General features: G+C 42.0%; 1 protein-coding gene across 17 annotated transcripts in view; it reads left to right on the top strand.

The window, feature by feature from the left end:
* The window catches only part of Cep112 (centrosomal protein 112), a 451807-nt gene extending 444001 nt beyond the window's left edge, over positions 1–7806 (top strand). For 15 of the 17 annotated variants that reach the window (XM_078041823.1, XM_078041825.1, XM_078041822.1 and 12 more), the window contains 3 exons: positions 3044–3145; positions 6310–6374; positions 7378–7806. In XM_078041823.1, the coding sequence (XP_077897949.1) occupies positions 3044–3145; positions 6310–6374; positions 7378–7381 (171 nt within the window). In that variant the 3' untranslated portion in view covers positions 7382–7806. Of the gene's footprint in view, positions 1–3043; positions 3146–6309; positions 6379–7377 lie in introns of those variants that run through there. The other 2 variants (XM_078041818.1, XM_021728425.3) reach the window with 1 other exon arrangement.
* Positions 7807–21985: the final 14179 nt, after the last annotated feature.

The following is a 21985-nucleotide window of genomic DNA, read 5'->3' as shown; positions in this document are numbered from 1 at the left end:
GACACTGCTACATCGATGTTCATAGCAGCACAATTCACGATAGCAAGATGGTGGAATCAGCCTAGATGCCCTTCTATAGATGAATGGATAAAAAAAATGTGGCATTTATACACAATGGAGTATTACTCTGCATTAAAAAATGACAAAATCATAGAATTTGGAGGGAAATGGATGGCATTAGAGCAGATTATGCTAAGTGAAGCTAGTCAATCATTAAAAAACAAATACCAAATGACCCCTTTGATATAAGGGGAGTAAACAAGGACAGGGTAGGAACGAAGAGCTTGAGAAGAAGATTTACATTAAACAGGGATGAGAGGTGGGAAGGAAAGGGAGTGAGAAGGGAAATCGCATGGAAATGGAAGGCGATCCTCAGGGTTATACAAAATGATATATAAGAGGAAAGGAGGGGTAAGACAAGATAATACAAATGGAAGAAATGATTTACAGTAGAAGGGGTAGAGAGAGAAAAGGGGAGGGGAGGGGAGGAGGGGAGGGGGGATAGTAGAGAATAGGACTGACAGCAGAATACATCAGACACTAGAATGGCAATATGTCAATCAATGGAAGGGTAACTGATGTGATACAGCAATCTGTATATACGGGGTAAAGTTGGGAGTTCATAACCCGCTTGAATCAAACTGTGAAATATGATGTATTAAGAACTGTGTAATGTTTTGAACGACCAACAATAAAGAAAAAAAAAGAAATCATATTAGAAGAAACTAAAACAGAAAAATTATATCTGAAAACATCCAAGGAAATATGGAATCCAGCTGGAGGAAATAATGCAAAATGAAGTGAAAATATAAAATAGATATAAAATAAGAAAGCAAAGTAATCACAGAGAAAATTGTAATTATGGGATATAGTTAAAGAATAGTCAACATATGCAAAATCTACATACCTGAAAACTAAAACTGTAGATTAAAAAAAATAGAATATAGGGACTGGGGTTGTGGCTCAGTAGTGTACTCGTCTGGCATGTGTGAGGCACTGGGTTAGATCCTCAGCACCACATTAATAAATAAATACAATAAAGGTATTATGTCCATCTACAATTTTAAAATATTTTTAAAAATAGAACATAAACAATTCTCGTAACTTCTGTTCAAAGAATTGAATTTTAAAATAGGGCACACACAATATCTCAGGAAAACTGATATAGAATGATTAATACCAAAACATTTCCCAGCGAAGTTACTAAATTGAGGGGGAAAAATCAGTTCATCATAGGATGAATTTCTTTCATCCTAGCAAAGAAAGAAAGTCAAATTCAACATGGAAAAAAGTAGCTTCACCTCAGACTGAGGAGAGAAATGTTTCCAAAGTTCTGAGAGAAAAGAATAAGATTGAAGCATTTTTATACCCAGCCAAGTTGTCTTGCAAGCAGACAGACAGCAGAAATTCCTACAGATAAGGAGACAAGAAATAGTCCTTTCTAATAATAACAGCATTAGTCCTTTTTAAAAGAGCAGGAGCTAGCTGGGTGCCGTAGCACACACCTACAATCCCAGTGACTCGGAAGGATGAGGCAGGAGGATCTGAAGTTCAGAGCCAGCCTCAGCAAAAGCAAGGTGCTAAGCAAGTTAAATAAGTCTCTAAATAAGTCTCTAAATTAAATACAAAATAGGACTGGGGATGTGGCTCAGTGGTCAAATGCCCCTGAGTTCAATCTCTAGTACCAAAAAGAGAGAGAGTCAGTCTCTGTAAATGTCGCCCTAAAGCCTGTATTACACAGCATATGTGTTGCTTTCTTTTTACCTTTCACTTGAGTTGGTTAACAGATATAGCTATTGAAAATAAGTGCAAGAAGGTAAGGAAAATCAAGATGTAACAAGCAACAAATAGTTGATCAGCAAAGTCTTTACATAGTGAGAAGAGATCATTTTCATTACTTTATTTTTCCTTTAGATATAAATCACAAAATTATAGCTTATCTCAAAAAAATGACTTGCCAAAAATCAAAAATTGCCACAGAATATTAGTAAGTAAAGAATTACTAAATAAATTTCTTTCTCAACTTTTTAGCATAAAAAATTTGGGGACTTAAAGATTAATAATTTTACATTACCTTAGCAAATCCATAGCCTTGTGTGGATGAACTCAGGCATACACATTTTCATAGTGTATTTTCTTATTTCCAGGTGTGTCTGATGAGCCATTTCTGTGATACACTGCAAGTTAGCTTTAAATTGACACAGCACATGCAACAGATTTTAAAAATAATAAATTCTAGCACATCCCAGATTAGGAGGAAGAAAAATGCAAACCCAGCTGTGGAAAGGCAACACCATGTGCCTTTCACATTTATGTGGCATCCACACACACCTTCATCCTGCCTGGATGTACCTTCCAGCGGTTTCATTTTCACCACCCTCACCTCCTCAGCTTTTAGAGAAGTGCATGGGATAAGCCACCAACATTTCTTGACCAGCTCAATGATCATCAGCTGGCTGGGCACAGGCCTGATTATGTTCTGGAGGCAGAAGAAACTGGAGAGCCAGGGAGCTCCCCATATCCAGGACTACTACTGCTGTCCACCTGTGTTGAGGAGGCTTTGAGACACAGCTTGCAGATTCTCCATCCTTCATACCTTTATAATCATATGAATCATACAGGTTCCCCAGATACCTGCCATGGCTTTAATCAAACCAAAGAAGTGCCATGAGTTGTCCTCAAGTCACAGTTTAGTGTGATCACCATGCACATCCTGATCAAGGGTGGGCTGCAGCATTAGCGCAGGGGTGGGCCTTGTGAGTGGAGAGGAGAAAACAAGTGATTTACTTATCAGATGCTGCAAATTATGTTAACAAGGGTTTTAAAGAGATAAAAGTGTTGTTGCAGGGCCCATGTCTCCCAGAGTCGCAAGGTCAAGCTGGATAGCTTTTCCATTTGTGTAACTTTCCTCTCATTTCAGCTTTATTGTCTGATAAGCAAACTTATCTTTGTGATAAATAGATATCATTCTGGCACTTCTTAAAATCAAAACAGTCATGTCTGTGGTTTTAAAAAAAGATAACTTTCTTTTTTTGCATTTTAGATAACTTACATACGGCAAGAATATGAAACAAAATTCAAAGGGTTGATGCCAGCATCTCTAAGACAAGAACTTGAAGACACCATTTCCTCCCTAAAATCACAGGTAATGGCAAGAACTGAGACTTTTCCCAAGGATTTAGGTGATATGTATATCCTGGAAAGAAACTTGGAAATAAATTTGATTCTGAAATCAACATTATGTCCTGAGGAGTCCAGCATCCAGGATGATTGTTTTTGTCTTGTTTTAAATTATTTTTTTTACTACTTTAAGAACTCATTGTTTCAAGCCAGACATGGTGGCATACATCTGTAATCCCAGCAGTTTGGGAGCTTGAGGCAGGAGGATCACAAGTTCAAGGCCAGCCTCAGCAACTTATCAAGACCTAAGCAGCTTAGCAAGACTCTGTCTCAAAATAAAAAATAAAAAGGGCTAAGGATGTAACTCTGTGGTAAAGCATCCCTGGGGTCAATCCCCAGTACCAATAACAAAACAAAACAGGAACTCATTGTCTCCTAGGTTTTCTTACAAGTCCCCTTGAAATTGAAAAGTTCAGTCATTTGCCATCCACATCCCAGTACAGCTTCATCCTTTTATTTGCAGTAACTGGTCCAAGTTGCCACCAGTTAGCACATTACTGATTCCTCACTGAACTAAGGGGCAGAGAAGGAAGCATCATTAAGTCGGAAGCATGTTTATTCTGGTGTCTTTTATATGGTTGTTTAAGATAAGATGTATTTTCAGTGCAAGACAAAATAATGACAAGGTATTGGATTCAATATTTCTTGTTGAAATACATGGTTGTTGGTATAGTTCATAAAATATAATGTGAGAGGTAAAACTGATTTGACTTTGGATACTTATTTCTAAGTAGACTATATACTTCCATATTTTTTGAATGTTTTATGTATTGCTGGCCTAATGAGTTTTTACTTCTAACATGAGAAAGAGTTCACCTACTCACAGTTTTATGATGTGTGTTTTCCTAGAAAGGATCCATGAGTGAGGTATGCCTGCACTCTCTAGGCCAAGAACTCTGCCTGGCACATAACAGGTGCTCAATAAATTTATTTACAAATAAATGATATGGTTTGATACAGTTCACATTAGCTATATTTATAATATGTAAGATGAAACATGCAGCAAATTTTAGCTGTCCCTGTTATATTCCCCTCAGTAAAAAGCCTCTTATCTGAAAATGAAATCTTCATTCTGTTGGTCCTTCTGCTACTTATAGCCATTGGCTACCAAGAAGTTGTGCTGTGTCACTCCAGCATGTAACACTAAGTGCTGGAAGAAAGGTCAGCACAGAGTTAAGCAATCTTTATTTACATGGAAAGCTCTCCTGGTGTGACTCACCTGTTGACTTCTAGGGAGCTACCATAGGGTCAGCGAGGAAGAACCTGATCCCGTGGAGAAGGTTGGGTTGTTTCTCCCCGCCCCTGGCCCCTGGCGGTGTTGAGGGGAGCTGGGGGGGAATCTGATATCCACCTGCAGGGCTTCTGTTATCATCCATATCATTCACTGTAATAAAACCTACTTCAGCCTCTTAAAACTGGATGTTGACCCAGAAAGAGTGTTGCCAGCTGCACTGGGGGCTCAGAATTGGCAGCTGCATGGAGTCACAGGCCATAGAGTGAGCAAATTTAGTTTGAAAGCACAGGTGCCTGTATTTTTTTTTTAATTGTTAGAATTCCGATTGTAGTGCTGCACGGGGGAGGAGAGTTGAATCAATGTAATTCTTGCATCTGTGCAAAAATTATTAATTGTTCTTTGAGTCATTTGATAAAATTAAAAATAGGGTGACAGTACAGATAAGCAAACTCAAGGGACCACTGTGCTAGGCACCCATTTGGAAGCTGTACTTTCCTCTCTCTCAAGCACATTTTTGGTTCTGCCAGCTATACTCTTGCATAACTGCGCTTCAGAATCAGCCGTTGCCATGGCTACAGCTCAGACCAAAGAGGCAAGAGTAAACAATTCCGATCAGATCAAGTGACAACTCTTTTTTTATATATACATATATTTTTAGTTGTCAATGGACATTTATTTTATTTATTTGATACATGGTGCTGAGAATCGAACCCAGTGCTTCACACCTGCTAGGCAAGAGCTCTGCCACTGAGCCACAACCCCAGCCCCAAATTTGATCTCCTGATTACATCAGGCCATAGAATAAATTGTTTTTATTTGAGTGTATAAGGTGCTTTTAACTTATGCTTGTTACAGGTATCTTTAATCATATAGAAATTTATGCTTCCAAATAATCAAATACATCATAAAGTCGGTGTAAGAGAACATGCTAGGAATCCTAGTTTCTTCTGTCTCACATCCCTGCAAAAGTAGGGCATGAGGGTGGCACCTGCCATAAGCTCTGCATTGGACAATTTCTACTAATCACTCTGCATCATCATCAGACCTTGGGAAGTAGCGGGCAATAGCCCCATTTCACAGATGAGGCTTAAAAAGCTGAAGTGACTTTCCTAGAGCCTTAGAAGCCAAGCCAAGAATTGAACCCAAGTTGGCCTAATTCCAGGCAAAGCTCAGGCTCTTTCCACTGCAAAATACTGTCTCTCCAACCTCAGGGAATTCCCAGGATGGATTGAGGTTTCCAGAAAGCAGTAATTTTCTTTTCACTCACTCATTCATTCATTAAACAGCTAGTGAATGACAGCCACCTGCCCAGCCCTGGAAAAGACTGGGGTACAGAGACTGGAAGGAGTCCTCCTGTCCCAGCGAGCCCTCAGGTTTGGGGACTCTAACAGCCACTGGGCAGGATGGGAGGTGCTAGGGATAGCATCCAGCAGTGGAGAAGAGCGAGCGGCTGCCCAGGGCGAGGCCCCCACAGGCAGCAGGGAAGGAATCATGGCAGCATTCCGTAGGAAGGTGACATGAGCCATAGAGGACGAATAGGAGACAGTCAGCCAAGCATTCCATGGAGAGAAAATTGCCCATGCCAAAGGGCAGGAGTGTGGGAGACGTGTGTGAGGTGACAGTGGTGGCAAGGGCTTTCGGGCAGATGAGGCCACAAAGATAGGATAGGGCCAGATAAATTGGCTCTGCAGAAAGGAGTGTGACTTTATTCTCTAGTGCATTTTCAGTAGGGATGAAATGTGACCAAATGTTAAAAAACACATCACTGACATTCAACAAATCCTGAGCTTTATCTAAGAAGTTTACTGAATCTAGATAAAATCCTACAATGTTCTATGTGCAATGTTGACATTTGAGCCATAGTCGCCTTTTCTCATAGAAGGTGTCTTTTCTAGGTTAACTTTCTACAAAAGAGAGCATCCATCCTTCAAGAAGAGCTGACGGCATACCAAGGCAGAAGGTGAAGCCCTGGGCAGAGTGCCCTCTCATTACTTTGTATTGTTTGCACCTGCGAGTCTCCTGGCTTGACTTTTAAGTCTGTCAGAATGCTTAGATGTAGTATGGGTTTTGAAAAAACAGACATGTTTTTAGTAAATAGCCTGACTTTGAGCCATCACCCACTTCTGCCGATCACAGGGCTTTGTCAGCCCCATCAGAACAAGATGGGGGAACCCAGGGCGTGGCAAAGGCGGGCCTCCCCCAGGTGGTCAGCAAGATGTGGTCTGGAAGCCTACTGCAGAGTGAAGGAGGCACCGTCTTGCTTCAAGACCAGGAGGTGATACCGTTCTTGCTGTGATTGGCTCACATCTTCAAGGTCCCCTGTCCCCTGAGGGCTTGGCACTGTTCTCCAGACCCAAATAGATCAATGCTCCGTGAAGTTGAAACACTGGCAGAGATGAGTGCCCCAGTGTGCTCTTCTCAGGGATGTGACCTTTTTAGTCAAAGGTTCCCAGTGATGTCACCGACCTAGATTGTGTTTGCCTGCTCCAATTCAGTTCAACAGTCTTCCTTTTCATGCGGTGAAGATTAAAGCATTTACTTGGCATTGAATTAAAAGGAAAGAGCTGCCATGCCTGTAATTGCAGTGGCTTCAGAGGCTGAGGCAGGAGGATTGAAAGTTTGAGGCCAGCCTCAGCAACTTAGTGAAATTCTCAGCAATTTATTGGAACCCTGCCTCCAAATTAACAGGACTGGGGATGTATCTCACTGGGAAAGCACCTCTGGGTTCAATTCCCAGTACTGTAAACAGACAAATAAATAAATGGAAAGAGCTTATAAATAATCTTTAATTTTTCAAAAGATTCTGTTTGGTGTAAATACAGTTTGGTTCTTATAGGCAACAGTGCTGAAATTTTGATATCAAATATACTTTTTAACCCCAAACTCCTTTAGAATTATATCACAAGTTTTATAACAACAGACCCATTAAGCCCACAAGTCCTAACTGAGGTTCTGGTTTTCAGGTAACTGCATGAGGAGATTCGATGGGTGTGGACGTCCAGGCCGCACTGTGCTCTTCATCCCACAGGTTTGAAGATGTGGATATTGTAAACTGTGAGATCACTGGCATTTTTTAATACTTAAGTGTAATTAATATCATAAAAACGTCATCATTCACACATTGGTGGGGTGGTTTTATTTGTGTCTGCCTAAGTTATTTTTTTTAAATCCCTTTTATTTCTGATTTCCTTTTTGTGTGCTTTTAAGTGTGGGCTGAGAAACGCCTTTTCTTGAAAAAGCAGTGGTTCCTCTGGCATGCCATGTTCATGGTTTGCATAGAATTTTAGTATTGGGTATGATCAAAATCAAGTTTGTAGTATCATATCAAAAATTTTAATCTGTTTACATTGTTTCATGTTTGTGTTCATGTATTATTAAAGTATTATTTTGTACTTATCAGTATTCTTTCTACTTTTTAACCACACCTCATTTGCTAAAATAAATGTGACATATACAGGTATTTTTCCCTAGCAAATACTGACAATGTCAAATTGTACTTTGGAGAAAAAATTCTGTCCTGTCAAAGATCAAATTCATGACTAGAGATCAGTGTTTAGAATAAAACCCCCGGGCCACCCAGTGTGAGTCAAGTACTTGTGGTGTTGTCTCCAGTCTGCTTCTGGAAGGAGAGAGGCAGCTTGGTGTGAGAATTTGTGTCAGTAGCTATGGCTGTACTGTTACTTTGTGGATCTCTTGTTTTCTGGAGGTTGTTTTGTTGTAATTGTCATTTCAATCAGCAATCCTTAAGAAAGCCTGAAGTCTTGTGCCGAGGCTACAGCACATTGGCAAGTGATCACAGCACGCACTTCTTCAGGTCCTGTTTGTGCGGGGGCGCCTCCTTGTTGAGAGAACATGGCTTTGTTCCAGTGAATGGATGTTTAAATCTGGGTCCCTCTCTCCTCCCCAATGCCCTTAGGCAATTCTGAGCCACTAGGTCAACCCAGATTTGCCTTGAAAATTTTGGATTGCAGTAAATGGGTGCATAATATTCTTCCAAATGCTCTATGGCGTGTGCCATGGACCTTGGAGACTCTAAAACTCTGACCTTCGGGTGTGGCTGTAATCACCTCACTTATGGTAAAGGACAGGGCAGAAAGTTTATTTACACTTTTTCAAAATTCTTTTCTCTTTCCCACGCCCATGACTATTGTTTGCTGCCCAAGGATTAGTTACGTTTTATGTGCTCTGACTGAGACATGGAGATGATAAGGAAGTAACAGGTTTTACAGCCACTTCCAAAGCCAGAACAAGGATCAGCTCGATGTGGCTGTGTGGCAGCCATCGGGCAGGCTGGTTTTCTTGCACTAACGCATCTCTGTAGTGCCAGCACTCTCACGGTGACACTTAGGTGCTCCCCCTGCCACCTTCCAGAGAAATCTAAGTCTGTGTCCTGTGGAAGATCAGGTTTGTCTCTCACGTACAATACATTATTGCACTGCCTTCAAGGATATTCAAGAAAAGCAAAATTGTAGCAGATGCTATTAAAACCACCTATTGAGGACAGCTGGTACTCAGACTATGATTTAGTACTCAAAAGGGAAAGATTATGGCTATGTGATTAATGTTAAGTACATCTGTGCAGACCATGAAAAACAGGTTGGGGCTCAGCAGATTTCATTAGTGAAGTTATTAGCTTCTCGGACTGAAAATACTTTGTGGATTGTATTGTATGCTGGAATAGGAACTCCCACTCAAGAATATTTGTGTTCCCTGAGTAAATACCAGTAGGTGTTTTGGAAACTTGCCTGCTATTCTTCCTTTCCCTTATTTCAAGAGTTGTGAAATGACAAACACTGGTGAACCTTTGACATCGCCCAGATCCTGTTTCCCCGCTAAAGCAGGCCGTGTATGTCTGGAGTAAACCAAACGAAACTTTAGTTCACTTTGATTGGATGTGATAGGAATGGGTGGTTGACACCGATGTGCTCATGAATGTTCTCTGATAAGGGAGAGAAAGAAAAATAATGTATTTGGCATGTTTGAAATTTCTTAACTGAGTTGAGCACTGAGTATATAAATGGCTACTGGGAGAAAAAGCAGGTGCTCAGGAAATAAATTATAAACACTGTGCCTTATTATAAAATCATCTAAGAGTTCATCCTTTCTTTTATCTGGTGGAAGATCAATTGTTCATCACAAGTACCTAATTTAGTTACATCTCCAGTTATTATTACTGGCTGCCGTGCCTGAGTCAGCCACCTGTGCCTTCTGTACTTCATCATGTGATTGTCAACAGGTAGTGCTGATAGGGCTTTGGGAGTAAGCAGAGCAGAAGGAAAGCTCTGGGACAGTGTTGTCGCCATGTGTTACCCACCCTCTCTTCTCCAGGGGTCACAGTTAGCCGTTCGGTCATCTGCACGTGTCATCGTTTCGTCTCAGTCCATCATTCCTGCATCACCAACAATGGGCCCTGTCCAGGGGTCTGACTTCTGATTTTGCAGCCTCCTGAACTTCAGAGGGCAGCCATAGAGGCACAGTGCAGAAAGGCAGGCTCAGGTAGAGGGAACAGGTGTAGATGGACGTGCTCCATAGGTTATACAAAAGACTGTGACTCCAGGGAGAGAGCTCAGATGCAAACATTCTCCTGTAATGTCACACATTAACAGAGATGTCTTCAGAAACGGGCATATGCTCATGGTGGTGAGCAGCCTCATTAAAGGCGTCTGCAGAGAGCAGTGCAGAAAGAAGAAAGTGTGCGCCTGAATTAACAATTAACAGCTCCCTCATTGAAGTGCATCACCACCCAGAGAAGGCAGTGGCGTGTTGGCTTTCTGTCTAAGAGTAAAAAGGAAAGGTAAAACATCAAAAATGGTGGGAGAAAAGTTCCAGAACACAAGGTCATTTTAATTCATAGTTTCCTTAAAAGAACTGTCTCTTCTGAGCTTTCATATTTTGTTCAGAAAGGTCATCTCTTTTAAGCCTTGTCATTAAAGACAGTTTGCTCTTTAAAGTGAATTATCAAAGGGTATAGAAATTGCAAGTTACTGAAACTAAAATGCATGATCAATTTTAAGTCTGCTAACTAAAGCCTCCTTAAATTTGGATGTGCTTTTGTCCTGGCAGTCCCTTTGATAAAAACCAGGAAAAGATACATGGTTGGTCAATTCAAAGTAGGGAAAGAAGATAATTAGATAAAACTTTTTTCAACTATCGAAGTGGCTCTTGACTTTGGGGGCTTGATTAGGAAGTTGTGGCCTAGGCTGTAATGATATTTGAAGAGTAAAAATTCAACACCCCAGATTCTGACCTGGTTAGTATCAACATTCTTCACTATATTGTCTTAGGAATAGAATCAAACTTTACATCATATTATTTACCACTCACAGGGAAGAGGAGAAATAAAATTTATAACACAGACTTCAAAAGACCTTTAAAATCTGGATCCCTCTTCAATAATACCTAATTCAATTGAAAGTTTATTCATTCAGTATTAAGCAAGGATTTCCATCTGGCAAATGTTCTACAACCAAAGACCCTGGATGTGGCTCTGGAGTCTGCCATTTTGAGAACCAAGGCTTTGTCTGCACTTCAGGCTAGCAAATAGTCTCATATCCTTTTTAGGAGTCTGCCACTTAAATGAGGCCACATGGATGATAGCTAGGTGGATATGAAGACTTCATAGAACAGGAAAAGGGCTACCTAGTGAGAAGTGATATATTTAATCAGCTAAAATGTAGTCACATGAATGAATCATTTTGCCCATGCCCTCTCTCCTGTAACTAGGAAAGGAAATTCACAGGTGGAATTAACCAATTAGTTTTAATTCCTTAAGTGACTCTGCATCTCACTGTTTAGATAATAACATGAAAGGTTATGCTAGACCAGGATTTCCTGAATTCATCCCTTGTTTTTCAAGTAGTATCCTGACCAGCCATGTTCTGTGTCTTGAGGTGTTCAGGTGTCATGTTTTGGAAACGTGTCATGTTGTATGCCCCTTTCGAAGATGCACATTATACCACCTGCTTGGTCATTCATTCATTTTATAGTTACTGTTTGCGAGCTATGTGCTAGACAGTACATTTGTCACCCAAAACCTAGTACCTTAAATAATATTTATTATAAAACAATAATGTATCATTATGACTCCCCATGCTGATGGCTGACTGGGCTCAGGTAGACAGTTCTCATTTAGGTGTTAAGCGGCGTGCAGGCAGATAGTGGCTGGGGCCAGCATAGGAGACAGGGCTCCAGGCCACACTGGCTCACTCACACATGGGCAGCTGTTGCTACCATCATGACAGCTGGAGCCTGGCAACTGGGAGAGTTCTCCTGAGCCAGCCCAGCAAGAGACCCCATCAGGCCTGTCCCAGGAACTGGCAAAGCATCGATTCTGTATTCTGTCAAAGACAGAGCCTTCCCGGAGTCAAGGGTAGAGGCCCCAGCAAGGTCAAAGAATGTGTAGCCATCTTTGATCTGCCACACCCTTTGAATAAAGAAATCTCTGTAACCTGGAATTTGCTGAAAGGATTTGACCCAGGGGAGAGTTCTTTAGTTTATTCTGGGGCCCACATATTTTACTATACAGAGTTCTGTCAAATCTTGATTAGAGAAGTCCCAACCTAATTGATTGCTAAAAAGTTCCTTCCTGTCCAAAAATTCTGTTAATCCATGCTACATCTCTATAATCCCAGGTTAAATTGAGGATCTACAAATTCTTCTTGGGAAACCCTGAGCTAGGAATGTGAGGCCATGTCATCCTCTCTGAATCTTTTGAAAGATGGTATCAACCATAGCTGAACGTTGTTTTCAACTCTGCTGTTTGGGGCTTGGTATGCACTGTTTATTATAATTATCTTAGCAAGTATATTATTATAAAGGTCCATGAAAACCCAGACCCTGTGCTTAGGAGAGTTTTCCCTCTTTCGTGGAACTGTCAAGCACATGGAAGGACGTGAACTTGATGAACTTTCGCAGAGGAAATTTCCTGAGCCACAAACACTTAAAAACTGCTCAACTAAGTAGAGCACAATCATCTAGGTAAACACATGAATCAGCCTCCTAATTGCCCCGTTAGCTCTCTCCCCCTCACTGTGGCAGCGAGTTATCTCTGTTTTTGGTGCTCAGCCATCTCCTATATCGCTTCTCTCAGCCTGCGCCTGGGTGGGGAATGTAAATACTCAGTGGAAGCCAAGTGCAAAGAGTTGGGCTGCCTCTGCTGTCCGACTCTCCCATGTCACTGATCGCTGGGGGTCAGGGGATGATTGAGCCAACCTAGTAATCAGCCTGTATTTTGAAAACATCCAAAGGGTCAGTTTGACTGGAATTCATCTCTCTTGAGCAAACAAAGCCTGAAAGTTTGAGGGTGAAAAGAAAATAGAAAAAAAACACACCCTTTCTGTAAGAAGGGAAGTATTTTCCTAACAGGAGCATGGAGGGTCCTGAGAGTCTTGTACTTTAAAGAAATATGTGGATGTTGACTGAGATTTCTTGATCGGGTCTTGCTTTTCCCATTTTGCTGGTGAAGTAACCAGCTGTCACCTATCTGCGTCCAGCCCATCCTCAGGTTAGGTGCAAGCTTTGGTTTTAGCCCAGTTCCCCTGGAACACTTTGGTGTTTCCCAGCACCTGTGGTGTCACAATCCTGTGGGAAGTCCTTCAGAGCCCTGATCACTTGGCCCATTACCTATCATTGTATCTGTAAGAAAAATATTTATCCAGGCCCAGCCGCGTTGGTGACTACACAGGGCCTGGGCAGTGTTGCCTCCTCTTGTCCCCACCTGCTCCTTCTCAGAGTTAAGGATCTTGTAGCAGTTTGCTGCCTAGAGTGGTATTTCTAATACATTCTCAGGGAACCTTTCTCTGACTGAGTTCCCACTTGTGTTATCTGATTTTCTTCCTCAGTATTTTTATTTATGCACTGTGAATTTGGAAGCTGTTGCAATATAGATTGGGTGGACTAAGGGTTTTCCTTAAAAACCCTTTCCACGATCTCATTGGACAGTGCTGGTGTATGTGAGAAATGGAGAGGTAGTAAATCTATATGCCTTCAAAGGCAAATCCATACCGTATTTCTTCATAGTGCCCCAAATCTTTTTTAAATAGACTAATTAAGATCACAAGTGTGAGTAGACCTCCTACTGCTGGCCCCTGCTATTAGCTACTTTGCCTAAAACCATACAATGTTCACTCTCTCTGCTTTATTTTTTTTAATTGGTAGAGGAGAGAGATTAATTAGCCCCATCTCCTCCTCACATTGTAATGATCGTTCTCCCTGTGATACCACCTCTAATATGCAAGGAGCGAGCTTTAGACTGAGTTCAGCTTTCCAAAATTTGAATACATTTGCTCAAAAATTAAATATTCTGCAGAACTTTGCTGACTGCGTCAGGGACCCAGCCCAGGATTAAGAGAGATACAGGGACGAACAAGACCTTGGCAACCTGCTCCTTGCCCATGAAGAGCTTGTAACCCACGAAGGAAGAGAAATCTATCTACACCAAAGAAAACCCATAATACAAGAGAAAACATGTCTTTATATGAGAGAAATGCCAAATGCCATGAGAATTCCAAGCAGTAGCATCTGAAATGAAGTGTCAGAGGAGGTGACGCTTTGGCTGGAGTTTGGGATAGAGTAGGAGGAATTCAATAGGCGGAACTGTGGGGAAGGACCTACCAGATGCCATCGCAGTCTGTGCTGTGTTCAGGGCCTGCAGAATCCTTCACAGCGTTTAGAGTGCAATTGCTGAGAGAAGAGAGCATGAGAAAGATTTTAAAGGTGCACTAGAGTCTGTTGATGAAAGACAAGGGGAACTGCATTACTGACTGCCCTCAGTCCCCAGCCAGGCCTCGGTAGGAGAGGGCCCAAGGGCTTTGGAGTCAGGTGCCCTGGAATCGGGCAGGCGGCATAGCTTCTCTGAGTCTGGGTTTCCCTCATCTTAGAAAAGAGAACTAACAGGACATGGTAATGAAGATTCAGTGAGACAGTGCATTTTGTAAAAGTCTAACGTGTAATAAATTTTGAATAAATGTAGGTTCTTTAGATTTTATAAATGGCAATCCTCGATAATCTCATAATTATTATTTATTCTCAAGAAAACTGAAACAAAGAGTAGTTTGGAAATTTGCCCAAGGCCACTTATCTAATATCTGGTGAGGAACTTCCATGGTTCAGCATAATACAGTGCCCCCGTAATGGGGGACAAGTTTGGAGTTTTATAAGCAAGAGGGAGCAGCAAAGCATTTTGAGTAGGAGAATGACACCATCAGAAATTGCTGTATTGCACCTATCTAGCAGCAGCCTGAGTGGGAGGCCGCAGAGAAAAACCTGGGAAACGTGTGCCGTGTTCCCATAAATTGGTCCAGGTTACCAGTGAGAGGAGCATTTCTCTGTGAATGAAAGTAGGTCAGAGATTCAGTAGCCACCCAGCACCTGAGTGAATGAGATGTTGTGAAAGAGAAACAAACACTTGTGGGTCAAGGTTTCCAACCTAAATAATGTGTGCCACCGATTTGAGCAGGGGAAGAGGGATGGATTTTGAGTCAGACAGAATAGCTTCATCAGGTAACTGGAATCCTGGGCCAGGGCCCAGAGGTGTGCCAAGTATGAGCACCTGGGTTAGAGTGGGTCCTGGGAGAGCCGTGGTTTCTCCAAGAAGGGGAGGACTTGGGGAAACAGAATGGGAGAAGGAGGAGACCAGAGGGTGCGTCATGGGGGAGTCCAGGAAAAGGGGTCAATGAGAGGGAAGTGCTAGAGGCAGAGAGGGGGCTGATCAGCAGGATAGGACTTGGAGTGCTTTAAAGAAGGTAAAGCCCTTTGAACTTGCCCTTGAGAAGTCAGGCTGGGCAGTGGATTAGAGGATTAAATTCCTGACAGCTCCAAACTGAAGGGTGTGGTAGCTCCGAGACATCTGGAGTCCTGAGATTAGTGGAGCATGGAATAGACCTTCTGAGCCTCCCCTGGGGGCTGGAGGCAGGTCCTTCCTTTGATGCTAGACGGCAGTTTGCAGTTGCCAGGGGTTCTACCAGACACTAAGCCCAAGAAAGCACTGGAGCTTGGGAGGCCCAGCCATGGCAATTGATATCCTGGGTTATTTCTGAAAGTGAAAGGAAATATTTTAAAAGTTTAGCTCTCCTTTCATACAGTCTGCACCAATTTGTAATTTTTGTAGAGTAGCTAAATGAAGTTAGCCACTTTGCAAACTAGCCCTCAGAATAAATCATGATGATAAAGTTGACCCTCTAAGACGGAAGTTCCTCTACACTCACTCAAATATTTTGCCTCTTGATTCTTACTGATAAGAAATTTTAGAATTATCTGGTTCCGGGGCATCTTTATTCTTACAACAAAATATTCACTTTAAGATATTTGGGTAGAATTTAACCTGAGTTAGTACAATTTAATCACAAAATTATACTCTTTCATGCCTAGTGTACCCCCTTTTAAATACAAAGCAAAACCAAAAACCAGTAGTGAACCCAGACAAATGATCATGAGCACATTTCAGGGGTAGAAAAGATTTCATTAAGACATAGTAATGTAAGAGACAATATGAGGGCTTTAGGATTGAACACCAAAAGATGAAATAACTTTAAAAATGGACGTTAACACAAATGGAAATTCAACTTATTAAAATTCTGAAGACATAGGTAGAGTGTCTTGCTTACCGACACAAAAGTATTCTGGGATGGATCGATGGATGGGTGGATGGATGGATTGATTGACTGATTGATTTTTGGTACCAGGGACTGAACCCAGGGGCACTTAACCACTAATCCACATCCCCAGCCCTTTTTGATATTTTGAGACAAGGTCTCACTAAGTTGCTCAGGGCCTTGCCAAGTTGCTGAGGCTAGTTTTGAACTTGTGATTCTCCTGCCTCAGCCTTCTAATCCCAGCCACTGGGATTACAGGTGTGTGCCACCATGCCCAACAGTATTTTGATACCCTGAATTTATTTAATTAATTTTGTAAAAGCTTACCACAATGTCTTCCTTTCCTTGTTTTTTGCTTTCTTCCTTTTTTTAATATTTTCTTTTTTAATATTTACTTTTTAGTTGTAGTTCGACACAATCCCTATTTTAAAAAATTTACTCATTTTTATGTGGTGCTGAGGATGGAACCCAGGACTGCGCATGTGCTAGGTGATCGCTCTACTGCTAAGCCACAACCCCAGCCCCCTTTCCTTGTTTTTTTCATAGTTTAACACCAAAATGACCTTCATGTCATCACTAAAAGTTAACAGATTTAGCAAGGAAGTAAGGCAAGACTTTGTAATTTTATCAAATAGCTTAGATTTGGGGTTCATTTTAGAGGTAGAAAGAGACATAATGGCTTTTTTCCTCCTAGTAACACTGAAAATAGGACACTTGGGCATTTTGTAATTTCTGAGTAGGGCAGGTGGTAAAATCAAAAAAATGTTTTCTTTTGTTGCCTGTCCTCCAAAGAAGTGGCAAAGGACCTGACTTTTTCTGGTACCTGTAAGCTATAGGGAGGATCCCATTGACTTCCTCTGAGCAGAGCACGGCTTCCCGACAGTGCTGAGGGTCGGAGTCTCCACTGGGAACGTCCACAGAGACGACAGGGGTGAGTAGACGTTCCCGGAGCCGAGGGCACGTGCCACCAGCAGGCCAGCTCTGAGTTTCTTTCTTATCTCAATAACAGAATGTCCACCTTCCAACTGCAAAAAGAGAAGTGGGGCCCCACTGCAGCTTTAAACCCTGTCAGTATTCACTAGCCCCTTGCAGAGATCAGATAGTGAGAGGGCTCTCGACATGAACTGGGACTCTTTTTGCACCTGGTGTCCTAGAAGTGGTGCCACCCCAGATGGCATGGACTCAAAGCAGGTGAGAAGTGCCGTGGGAGATCATGAGCTTGAGTTCAGAATGCCTACCACTAACGCTCAGGGACTGTGCTCTTCTCCCAGGCACTTCAGGAACAAACGAAGCAGATCCCAACCCACAAAAACCATGCTATTGTGGAGACGTCCTGAGTGGTGTTCCTAGAAATCTGTGTAAAACCAAAAGTCACATTCATCTTCCTCTGAAGGGAGTGTTTGGGCCAAAATTAGGTGGAATCTTATTTCACATAGCTTTACTGTAATATAATTTAAATAATTCCATTTTACATACTTAGGCTATACTGTAATTCCTGCTTGATCATAATGGTTTTATCTGTATTAACAAAGTGATTATAGCCCAAAGGGTAGTGGAATCTTACTTTATGCCTTGTGACCATGGAGAAGAGAAAGAATAAATTCTACTGTGTCTTCAGGCAAGTTATTAAATCTTTTATTGTGAAAGCATAGCTCATGAGGCTTGATTTAGGGCAAGAGCTTGTACTGATAACCAGATTCTATGGCTAGTACTTTGGTTAAATTGGCTTTTATGCTAGCCACTTAAACTCTGTCTGCCTTATTTCCACCATCCAGATAAATAGACAATAAATCATGATCAAGGCATTATCAAATCAGGCATTATCAAATCAGTAACATGTAGGCATTCTAGCATAGGCATCATTCAGGCATCTTGAAAGGGCCATGTCAAAGTCACCTGGCTGATACTGAGACCACCCTTCATACCCAACAGCTTATCTTGCTTCCTTTGCTTTGTTGTTGTTTTGTTTTGTTTGTTTTTGTGCTACTGAGGATTGAACCCAGGAGCATCCTATCACTGAGCTACCTACTTGCCCCTTTTTTATTTTTGTTTGAGAGAGAGTCTCGCTGTTTCCAAGGCTGGCCTTAACCTTGAGATTCTCCTGCCTTGACCACCCAAGTGTCTGGGTTTATAGTTGTGCACCACTGTGCCCCACTTCCTATTGCTATTTTAAGGTCTTTTCTTAACCTGAATAAGACCCCCACAGACCTAAATAAGCATTTAGTAAAAAATATTTGAAGCTTCTGAAGAGCCAATTCCTTTATTAGAAGAGAATGTGGTAGGCTCATTTATGAAGTAGAAAAAAAATTTTGACAGTGTGGTAGATACCTAATCAGAGGGACTGAATCTCCATATGCTTCAGAATCAAGCAGTAGTTTGGGCAAAAGAGCCATTCTCTGCTAAGCACATAAGAACATGAAGAGATTTTTAGCACCACCAAAGCAGTGTTTCATCACTTCCAAAAATGAACCTGCTGTTTTGATGTCAAAGGACAAGAGAAAGATTTAAGAACCTTTCCAGAAGCATCAAAGAGTTTTGCAGAAAAGTCAGTAAAGGGGGAGGGGGGACAAAGGACTCTTTTCTCCACCAGCAGTTACCACCTAGTGGATTTCTAGAGCATTCGTGCACATTAAGGCCACAGTAACTGTTTTCTAGAGATGACTCTGATTTTGAACACAGTTCCAAGGCCCTCAGAGCAGTAAAAAATGATGATGCAAAAATTCCATTTCCTGTCCAACATCACTGGGCGCATATCTTTAGAAAACTCAGCCAGCTCTGCCCATAAAGGAAAACTTTCCTTCAGACAGGAACATTCATGACCTAGTTTTTAATTCGATTGTTGGGTTTTGTATATATTTCCTAAGTATTTAGGTAAGAAAATGTCTGCTTTGCTTTTTTATTTTTGAAGCCACTTGTGGTATTTTTAATGTTATCAAACAGTTTCTTACAAATGGAACCTCCAGTTATAACAAGATACCTATGGGGGAAAAAAGAATGATTTAACTTATTGCCAGCTTGGTAACCAATTAGGTTATAGAAGGATCACTTGTCTTTATTTAGGGAATTTGGGACTGAGAATTGTTTTATACACTTCTTCCAACTTTTATAGAGACCAAACGTGCAGAGCTTTGACTCCTAATAACTCAAGGTTTAACCAGAAGAGTGGAAAGAGCAGAGCTGTAGGGGAGCCAGGGTAAACAGCTCTTGCTGAATCAAGCACTTTCCAAGAACACCTCTAGAGGAGTCCTCTCCTAAGATTAGCTTAGCAAGTGACTGATGTGTCTTCCCCTAGGCTTTCCAAAGTAAAGAATGATTGATTTAGGAGACTGATTTGAGTGTCATTCAAATTGCTTAAAATATCCAAGGCAAGAAAGAGCATGAACTGTCCACAATAGCAGGGAAAATAAATATTTAAATTTTTACAGAAAGTAACACCACTATTCCTCACAGCCATGACCAAGGAGGGGCTGGACACCCGTCATCAGTGGACCCTAGTTCCACTCCAAGGAGGGAGCTGCCTAAGAAGCAGCACACATTGTCCAGAAGTTGAGTGACAAGACCAGTCCACCTACCCAACAGATGCCCAGCGGCCTTCCTCATGCAGCCATGGGAGCTGCACCTTCCACGTCACATGGCTTACCCCATCCCTTCCCCCACCTGGTGTGCTCAGGCCACCACTGTTCACCTTCTCCTTCACCAGCGCAGGGCACATCTTCAGCCTGCCGTGTTCACGCCCCTCCTTCCCTTTCTTTCCTTTATAAGAATACCATCCCTGTTTAGTTTTCCATGCAAGATTCTTCACACAGACATGAATGCAGAGCCTGTGCCTAGGGTTGCCCAGTGGGACAGTCACTGACCTGGGCACAGTCATGACTACCGGATGGAAAGATTTCTCCTAGCCCAAATATGGAGTGCTGAACCCTATATGGCGCCCATTTCTTCCTTTCAGTATGGCCTCACCTGGGGACCATCACTTAGCATTTTAAGATGTAGTGATTCATTCTGTATGTATTCAAGATGTCCCCTCTGTGTGTCAGGACTGCCTGACACATAAATGAACTGGGCACAAGTCCCATGCCCCAAGGAGGTCACAGACTAGTAGAAAAACATAAAGTGGGATGTAAATATCTGCAGTATGTAGTATGGAGCCCGGGGCTTCCTAAGAGAGTTCTAAATAAGCCAGAAGACGTGCTCCCTCCCAGCCTGACAGTTCAGGGGAGAGTAGCAGTCATGCTCCAGGTTTGGGGACATGTGGCATCTGTCCTCTTTCTAGAGCAGCGTGTTCCACTGCATGAGTGGTACCCCACTGGTGCAGTTGTAGGCTCAGCTCCATTTTCTCCAGTGTAAAGGAGCAAGGACGGCAGTGGACACCAGGGGAGGCCAGGAAGTCCGTTCTCTGGCTAAAGCCACCAGTGTAGTTACAGAGAAAACAGGTCAGAAAGGCAGTGGCTCACAGTTCACACACACCCTCCAGGAGCCCGTAGTCAAGCAGACTGACTTTAGATTGTGGTGCAAGAACTTTTAGCCCCTTTACTATTAGGCATTGAGTAGGCACAGAAGGAAGAAGTATTCTTTTCTTTTTACTTCATTTTTTAAATTTCTAGACAGGGGCTTGCTAAATTGCTGAGGCTGGCCTCGAATTTATAATCCTCCTGCTTCATCCTCCTCCTTTGCTGGCATTATAGGCATGCACCACCACCCCTGGCAGAAATATTCTTTTTAGATAGAACTCCATTCCATCAGATCTAACTGAAGTGTGGGTAGATTAGAAAGCTCCTTCATCGGCAGAGGGGTTGCTGGATCCCTTCACTGTTTTCACTATTGACCCAGCTTGTACCTAATAAGATGGGTACCCGTAGCTGGGTTTGTTAAACAGCTCCAGGATTGAATTTCTGCTTGGTTCTTTTCTCCCTGCTCTGAACATAAGTTCCTGAAGATTTATATTAAATAGAAGATAAGCTAGAGAAATCTCAACAAGCTATGTAGCTTAGACAGGGAGATCATTTTCCACAAGCAAGCTCAATCATTTTGTCTCAGGAATATACAGCAGAGGTCAGCAAATTTTCCTATAAAGGGCCAGATAGTAAATATTTTTGGCTTCAGGCCATTCAGTCTCTGTTACAACTACCCAGTTCTGCAATTATAGTGCAAAAGCAGTCACAGAACAAGTGTGTATGCATTCCAATAAAACTTTATTTACAAAACAAGTAGCAGACATGCTTCAGCTGACAGCTTGCAGAAGATTGGTTTCCCTCTTTACGTTCCTTTAATTAGAAACTTTTGGGGCTCATAGAATCTCCAGGTTACCATGAGACTTCCAAGTTACATCTGTCTTGTATGCCTGGATGGAGGAGGGATGCTTGGTTGAATGAATGGATCGATGGCATCCTAGTCCAGCTGCTTCTGGACGATTCCCTTTATCACCGTGTGCAAAGTAAAGTTGTTAGCTCCCAAGACAACCATTTTATTGTTCGAAGCTCCTCTTCGTTTCAAGCTTTTTTCTTTTTTTTTTTTTTAATGACTCCAACTTGTCCTTCCTATAACTTCTACCCATTAACTAGTTGCAATTCTGCTCTTTAGGGCTACCTAGAATGCTACCTAGAACGGTGCTGATTCTCCCCCCTTGTGACTGGCGTTTGCTGTCAGGTGCACCCTTGACATTCATCTCTAGTGAAGAATCCTCTTCCTTTAGCAGTTCCTAGATGACATGGCCTCCAGCTCTTTCCACAGGGGGGATTCCTCCCATTGTCAATAATTCTTTAAAAGGGTGCACACTGAACCCTTCCTCCAGACATGGCCTGGCTGCTCTTCTTGCTTCAGTCATGTATTTTCTCACCTTTTTTGAGAAGGGTGCTAACCCTCTACAGACTAGTTTCCAATGCCAGTAACTACTGAGATTGCTCTTGCTAAATTATACGTCATTGTCAAATCTAAAGGGCAGCCTCCGTTTCTCCTCACTTGCCTGTCTTCCCTCTACTTT

This window comes from Ictidomys tridecemlineatus, chromosome 3, assembly GCF_052094955.1.
Source record: "Ictidomys tridecemlineatus isolate mIctTri1 chromosome 3, mIctTri1.hap1, whole genome shotgun sequence".
Taxonomy (NCBI): domain Eukaryota; kingdom Metazoa; phylum Chordata; class Mammalia; order Rodentia; family Sciuridae; genus Ictidomys; species Ictidomys tridecemlineatus.
Note: the sequence above shows the minus strand (reverse complement) of the source record. Positions and strands in the feature narration are given on the sequence as shown.